Source organism: Oncorhynchus kisutch, unplaced genomic scaffold, assembly GCF_002021735.2.
Source record: "Oncorhynchus kisutch isolate 150728-3 unplaced genomic scaffold, Okis_V2 scaffold722, whole genome shotgun sequence".
Classification (NCBI taxonomy): Eukaryota; Metazoa; Chordata; class Actinopteri; order Salmoniformes; family Salmonidae; genus Oncorhynchus; species Oncorhynchus kisutch.
In genome coordinates this window covers 162,192-170,358 of record NW_022262667.1, presented here as the reverse complement: position 1 = coordinate 170,358, position 8,167 = coordinate 162,192, and the positions used below count along the sequence as shown (strand labels likewise).

At 47.5% G+C, this 8,167-nt stretch overlaps 1 protein-coding gene across 3 annotated transcripts in view; it reads right to left on the bottom strand.

The window, feature by feature from the left end:
* Window positions 1-1,620: 1,620 nt before the first annotated feature.
* LOC116361509 (tetraspanin-18) overlaps window positions 1,621-8,167 on the bottom strand; it is a 51,454-nt gene continuing 44,907 nt past the window's right edge. For all 3 annotated transcript variants that reach the window (XM_031816001.1, XM_031815999.1, XM_031816000.1), the window contains exons 6-9: window positions 7,791-7,889; window positions 6,319-6,483; window positions 4,392-4,475; window positions 1,621-3,704 (exon numbers count right to left, since the gene is read on the bottom strand). In XM_031816001.1, coding sequence (XP_031671861.1) covers window positions 3,654-3,704; window positions 4,392-4,475; window positions 6,319-6,483; window positions 7,791-7,889 — 399 coding nt within the window. In that variant the 3' untranslated portion in view covers window positions 1,621-3,653. The remainder of the gene's footprint in view (window positions 3,705-4,391; window positions 4,476-6,318; window positions 6,484-7,790; window positions 7,890-8,167) is intronic.

Sequence of the window (8,167 nt, the reverse complement as noted above, 5' to 3'; positions counted from 1 at the left end):
CGTGTGCCCCTGGCTATCTGTAAATGATGTCTGAGTGGTGGAGCGTGCCCCTGGCTATCTGTAAATGATGTCTGAGTGTTGGAGCGTGCCCCTGACTATCTGTAAATGATGTCTGAGTGTTGGCGTGTGCCCCTGGCTATCTGTAAATGATGTCTGAGTGTTGGAGTGTGCCCCTGGCTATCTGTAAATGATGTCTGAGTGTTGGAGTGTGCCCCTGGCTATCTGTAAATGATGTCTGAGTGTTGGAGTGTGCCCCTTGCTATCTGTAAATGATGTCTGAGTGTTGGAGTGTGCCCCTGGCTATCTGTAAATGATGTCTGAGTGTTGGCGTGTGCCCCTGGCTATCTGTAAATGATGTCTGAGTGTTCCCCTGGCTATCTGTAAATGATGTCTGAGTGTTGGCGTGTGCACCTGGCTATCTGTAAATGATGTCTGAGTGTTGGAGTGTTCCCCTGGCTATCTGTAAATGATGTCTGAGTGTTCCCCTGGCTATATGTAAATGATGTCTCAGTGTTGGCGTGTGCCCCTGGCTATCTGTAAATGATGTCTGAGTGTTGGCGTGTGCCCCTGGCTATCTGTAAATGATGTCTGGGTGTTGGCGTGTGCCCCTGGCTATCTGTAAATGATGTCTGAGTGGTGGAGCGTGCCCCTGGCTATCTGTAAATGATGTCTGAGTGTTGGAGTGTGCCCCTGGCTATCTGTAAATGATGTCTGAGTGTTGGAGTGTGCCCCTGGCTATCTGTAAATGATGTCTGAGTGTTGGCGTGTGCCCCTGGCTATCTGTAAATGATGTCTGAGTGTTCCCCTGGCTATATGTAAATGATGTCTCAGTGTTGGAGTGTGCCCCTGGCTATCTGTAAATGATGTCTCAGTGTTGGAGTGTGCCCCTGGCTATCTGTAAATGATGTCTGAGTGTTGGCGTGTGCCCCTGGCTATCTGTAAATGATGTCTGAGTGTTGGCGTGTGTCCCTGGCTATCTGTAAATGATGTCTGAGTGTTGGAGTGTTCCCCTGGCTATCTGTAAATGATGTCTGAGTGTTGGAGTGTGCCCCTGGCTATCTGTAAATGATGTCTGAGTGTTGGAGTGTTCCCCTGGCTATCTGTAAATGATGTCTGAGTGTTGGAGTGTTCCCCTGGCTATCTGTAAATGATGTCTGAGTGTTGGAGTGTTCCCCTGGCTATCTGTAAATGATGTCTGAGTGTTGGAGTGTGCCCCTGGCTATCTGTAAATGATGTCTGAGTGTTGGAGTGTTCCCCTGGCTATCTGTAAATGATGTCTGAGTGTTGGCGTGTTCCCCTGGCTATCTGTAAATGATGTCTGAGTGTTGGAGTGTTCCCCTGGCTATCTGTAAATGATGTCTGAGTATTGGAGTGTTCTCCTGGCTATCTGTAAATGATGTCTGAGTATTGGAGTGTTCTCCTGGCTATCTGTAAATGATGTCTGAGTGTCACAGGATCCCTTTTAATATCAGGGACACGTACACCCCCTCTCTGAAGAACACGGACCGTCACTTCACAGGATCCATTTTAATATCAGGGACACGTACCCCCCCTCTCTGAAGAACAGAGGATCACAGGATCCATTTTAATATCAGGGACACGTACACCCCCTCTCTGAAGAACACTTCACAGGATCCATTTTAATATCAGGGACACGTACACCCCCTCTCTGAAGAACACGGACCGTCACTTCACAGGATCCATTTTAATATCAGGGACACGTACAGATACTTCAGGTTGTAAGTCTAACACACAACACAGTAGTTAACAGGAATTCACATCAGGCAAAACGCACCAATCAATGACCAGTGTTGGAACGAACATATTACTAAATAATGACAAGGTTATATCAACACACACACACACACACACACACACACACACACACACACACACACACACACACACACACACACACACACACACACACACACACACACACACACACTGACCCCAGATCTGTTGTCTCCTTCTATAGCCTGACCCCAGATATGTTGTCTCCTTCTATAGCCTGACCCCAGATCTGTTTTCAGTGTGACAAGGAGTTGGCATAATAGCACAAACAGACTGGCACTCAGGCTAGGGTCAGTGTGACAGGGAGTTGGCATGATAACACAAACAGACTGGCACTCAGGCTAGGGTCAGTGTGACAGGGAGTTGGCATGATAGCACAAACAGACTGGCACTCAGGCTAGGGTCATCAGTGTGACAGGGAGTTGGCATGACAACACAAACAGACTGGTACTCAGGCTAGGGTCATCAGTGTGACAGGGAGTTGGCATGATAACACAAACAGACTGGTACTCAGGCTAGGGTCATCAGTGTGACAGGGAGTTGGCGTGATAACACAAACAGAGCGGCACTCAGGCTAGGGTCATCAGTGTGACAGGGAGTTGGCGTGATAACACAAACTTCATGCTGTTTGTCTATAACAGGATTGGGCTCAATTCCATTTCAAATCAGTCGATTCAGGAAGTACAACTGAAATTCCAATTCTCCTTTTTTTTCAACTTTTTAATGTGTAACATTGGAATGTGCATTTCGGCTTTACCTCCTGATTTGAAATAGAATTGCCCCCCCCCCAGCCCTGGTCTACAATGTCCTGGCCTGAACAGCACCTCTGAGGTCCAGCTGTGAAGTACAAGTCACTGTTCTCCTATCATCAAACCTGAAACATAAACATACAAATACTGTACATCTGATTTATAATCTACAGTCTCTATTCTCCTAACATCTGAATTATAATCTACAGGTGGATATCTTTAGTCTCTATTCTCCTAACATCTGAATTATAATCTACAGTCTCTATTCTCCTAACATCTGAATTATAATCTACAGGCTTTATTCTCTTAACATCTGATTTATAATCTACAGGCTCTATTCTCCTAACATCTGAATTATAATCTACAGGTGGTTATCTTTAGTCTCTATTCTCCTAACATCTGATGTATAATCTACAGGTGGTTATCTTTAGTCTCTATTCTCTGAACATCTGATGTATAATCTACAGGTGGTTATCTTTAGTCTCTATTCTCTGAACATCTGATGTATAATCTACAGGTGGTTATCTTTAGTCTCTATTCTCTGAACATCTGATGTATAATCTACAGGTGGTTATCTTTAGTCTCTATTCTCTGAACATCTGATGTATAATCTACAGGTGGTTATCTTTAGTCTCTATTCTCTGAACATCTGATGTATAATCTACAGGTGGATATCTTTAGTTTCTATTCTCCGAACATCTGATTTATAATCTACAGTCTCTATTCTCCGAACATCTGATGTATAATCTACAGTCTCTATTCTCTGAACATCTGATGTATAATCTACAGGTGGATATCTTTAGTTTCTATTCTCTTAACATCTGATGTATAATCTACAGTCTCTATTCTCTGAACATCTGATGTATAATCTACAGGTGGTTATCTTTAGTCTCTATTCTCTGAACATCTGATGTATAATCTACAGGTGGTTATCTTTAGTCTCTATTCTCTGAACATCTGATGTATAATCTACAGGTGGATATCTTTAGTTTCTATTCTCCGAACATCTGAATGAATAATCTACAGGTGGTTCTCTTCAGGCTCTCTTCTCCTTCATCAGTCTGTGTCCCTCTGTTGAGCGTCTTCCTGGAGTTGTGTGTGTTGTCATGGTTACTGGTCGATTCCTCTGAACAGACACATGGCAAACACCATGGCAAACAGCTGCGAGAACAAGGGAGACAGTTTAGGAAGGGTTAGGAGGATCACTGCAATGTATTGTCACTATTGGCTAACATTGTAGCTAGATTATTTACTGCTGAACTCAAACAAAAAGTTAGAGGGATTGAATCCACAGTATAGCAAGGAAAGAAGGCCAATACTGTATCTTCTATAGCAAGACTGCTCAACCCTCTTCCTGGAGATCTACTGTCCTGTAGGTTTGCACTCCAACCCTCTTCCAGGAAGAGGGTTGGACTGAAACCCCTCCAGGACAGTAGATCTCCAGGAAGAGGGTTGGACTGAAAACCTACAGGACAGTAGATCTCCAGGAAGAGGGTTGGACTGAAAACCCCCCAGGACAGTAGATCTCCAGGAAGAGGGTTGGACTGAAAACCTACAGGACAGTAGATCTCCAGGAAGAGGGTTGGGCAGCCCTGGTCTATAGTAACATTGATTGTTAGGTCATTCCACTTCTGCCCACTAGATGGACTCATTCCACACATCTTGCAGTAAATGTACGTTCCACACTTCTTGCAGTAAAGGTACAGCACATTGTGGACATCACTAGTGGGTCTTATTGTTGGGAAATGCCTGGCAATCTAACTCACAATAATCCTGGAGAGAAAAAAAAACTAAACGACTAAAGATGGACCTGCTCTACAAGAACAGGAGAAACCCTTGAGAACGTACTTCAATCGTCAGGACAACAATGGCCAGAGCTCCTGCCATGTAGATATACGTCTCAAAATATTCCACCACCGCTGAGTAACAACCCTGGAGAGAAAGAGAGAGAGAGAGAGAGAGAGAGAGAGAGAGAGAGAGAGAGAGAGAGAGAGAGACAGAGAGAGAGGGAGAGAGAGAGAGAGAGAGAGAGAGAGAGAGAGAGAGAGAGAGAGAGAGAGAGAGAGAGAGGGAGGGAGGGAGAGGGAGAGGAGACAGAGAGAGAGAGAGAGGGGGGAGACAGAGACGGAGAGACAGAGACGGAGAGAGAGACAGAGAGAGACAGAGAGAGAGAGACAGAGAGAGACAGAGAGAGACAGGGAGAGACAGAGAGAGACAGAGAGAGAGAGAGAGAGACAGGGAGAGACAGAGAGAGACAGAGAGAGACAGGGAGAGACAGAGAGAGACAGGGAGAGACAGGGAGAGACAGGGAGGAGACAGGGAGAGAGACAGAGAGAGACAGAGAGAGAGAGAGAGAGAGACAGAGAGAGACATGGAGAGACAGAGAGAGACAGGGAGAGACAGGGAGAGACAGAGAGAGACAGGGAGAGACAGAGAGAGACAGAGAGAGACAGAGAGAGACAGAGAGAGACAGGGAGAGACAGGGAGAGACAGGGAGAGACAGGGAGAGACAGGGAGAGACAGGGAGAGAGACAGAGAGAGACAGAGAGAGACAGAGAGAGACAGGGAGAGACAGAGAGAGACAGAGAGAGACAGAGAGAGACAGAGAGAGACAGAGAGAGACAGGGAGAGACAGAGAGAGACAGGGAGAGACAGGGAGAGACAGAGAGAGACAGAGAGAGACAGAGAGAGACAGGGAGAGACAGAGAGAGACAGGGAGAGACAGGGAGAGACAGAGAGAGACAGAGAGAGACAGGGAGAGACAGAGAGAGACAGAGAGAGACAGGGAGAGACAGGGAGAGACAGGGAGAGACAGGGAGAGACAGGGAGAGAGACAGAGAGAGACAGGGAGAGACAGAGAGAGACAGAGAGAGACAGGGAGAGACAGAGAGAGACAGAGAGAGACAGAGAGAGACAGGGAGAGACAGAGAGAGACAGAGAGAGACAGGGAGAGACAGAGAGAGACAGGGAGAGACAGGGAGAGACAGAGAGAGACAGAGAGTCACATTTCATGTTAACCACATTGGAAAACTAACACTTCTGAGGCATTGTAAACATAACATAACATCACATGACAGACAGACAGACAGACGACACACGCAGACAGACAGACAGACAGAGAGAGACAGACAGACAGACAGACAGACAGACAGACACGCAGACAGACAGACAGACAGAGAGAGAGAAGACAGACAGACAGACAGACAGACAGACAGACAGACAGACAGACAGACAGACAGACAGACAGACAGACAGACAGACAGACAGACAGAAGGACAGACAGACAGACAGAAGGACAGACAGACAGACGCAGACAGGCAGACAGACACGCAGACAGAAGGACAGTAGGACACGCAGACAGACAGACAGACACACAGACAGACACGTAGACAGACAGACAGACAGACAGACAGACAGACAGACAGACAGACAGACAGACAGACAGACAGACAGACAGACAGACAGAAGGACAGACAGACAGACCGACAGACAGACGCAGACAGACAGACAGAAGGACAGACAGACACGCAGACAGACAGACAGACACGCAGACAGACAGACAGACAGACACGCAGACAGACAGACAGACAGACAGACAGACAGACAGACAGACAGACAGACACACAGACAGACAGACACGCAGACAGACAGACAGACAGCCAGACAGAAGGATAGACATACAGACAGACAGACAGACAGACACGCAGACACGCAGACAGACAGACAGACAGACGGACAGAAGGACAGACAGACAGACAGACAGGTTTCTTGTTACCTTGTTGTAGCGGAGCTCCATGCTTCCCCTCAGACACTCGTCCCTGCTGAGGTCATCCACCGTGTTGCCCTGGCAACACACCCCAGGAACCATCTTGTCTGGACTGAGGAGCCTGAACAGGCTCTCCTCAAAGTCATCCGGGCTGTTCACCCCACAGCAGTCAAACTATACAGAGATAGAGACATGGTAGATTAGTACTGTATAGTGATGTTCTATACAGACAGAGAGACATGGTAGATTAGTACTGTATAGTGATGTTCTATACAGACAGAGAGACATGGTAGATTAGGACTGTATAGTGATGTTTTATACAGACAGAGAGACATGGTAGATTAGTACTGTATAGTGATGTTTTATACAGACAGGGATGGTAGATTAGTACTGTATAGTGATGTTCTATACAGACAGAGAGACATGGTAGATTAGTACTGTATACAGACAGAGAGACATGGTAGATTAGTACTGTATAGTGATGTTCTATACAGACAGAGAGACATGGTAGATTAGTACTGTATAGTGATGTTCTATACAGACAGAGAGACATGGTAGATTAGTACTGTATAGGGATGTTCTATACAGACAGAGAGACATGGTAGATTAGTACTGTATAGTGATGTTCTATACAGACAGAGAGACATGGTAGATTAGTACTGTATAGGGATGTTCTATACAGACAGAGAGACATGGTAGATTAGTACTGTATAGTGATGTTCTATACAGACAGAGAGACATGGTAGATTAGTACTGTATAGTGATGTTCTATACAGACAGAGAGACATGGTAGATTAGTACTGTATAGTGATGTTCTATACAGACAGAGAGACATGGTAGATTAGTACTGTATAGTGATGTTTTATACAGACAGAGAGACATGGTAGATTAGTACTGTATACAGTACCAGACCCTGACCGGACCCTGACCCTGACCGGACCCTGACCGAACCCTGACCCTGACCGGACCCTGACCCTGACCGGACTCTGACCGGACCCTGACCGGACTCTGACCGGACCCTGACCGGACCCTGACCCTGACCGGACCCTGACCGGACCCTGACCCTGACCGGACTCTGACCGGACCCTGACCGGACCCTGACCGGACCCTGACCGGACTCTGACCCTGACCAGACCCTGACCGGACCCTGACCGGACTCTGACCCTGACCGGACCCTGACCCTGACCGGACTCTGACCGGACCCTGACCGGACCCTGACCCTGACCGGACCCTGACCGGACCCGGACCCTGACCGGACCCTGACCGGACCCTGACCGGACCCTGACCGGACTCTGACCGGACCCTGACCGGACTCTGACCCTGACCGGACTCTGACCCTGACCGGACTCTGACCGGACCCTGACCAGACCCTGACCGGACCCTGACCGGACTCTGACCCTGACCAGACCCTGACCAGACCCTGACCCTGACCCTGACCAGACCCTGACCAGACGCTGACCGGACCCTGACTGGACTCTTACGGTGGTCATGAGGGCGTTCCACGTGGAGGTGAAGACGTCGGTGTTGTTGTGTCCCTGGTAGTGTCTCTTCAGATCTCTGGTAAACTTCTCTCTGGTGAGCTGCACAATAAAGAGAATAGTGTCTTTAGGATTCTACCAAACAGTTTACGACGTCCTTTTAAAACCACGGCAATCTCTAACGGTCTCGATAACCTTTGGCCAGAATTCTAATTGAGAATCGTTACCAGGTGCTTTACGGTGAGTTCGTTTGCTTGGACAACCCCATTACCGTAGCAACGCCACGGTACTGTTTCCCTGTTGTAGCTGATTCCTCGAAGCAAAAAGTCTCCACGGCAGGCTTGTTTTGACAACCCCATTACCATAGCAACCCCTGTAAA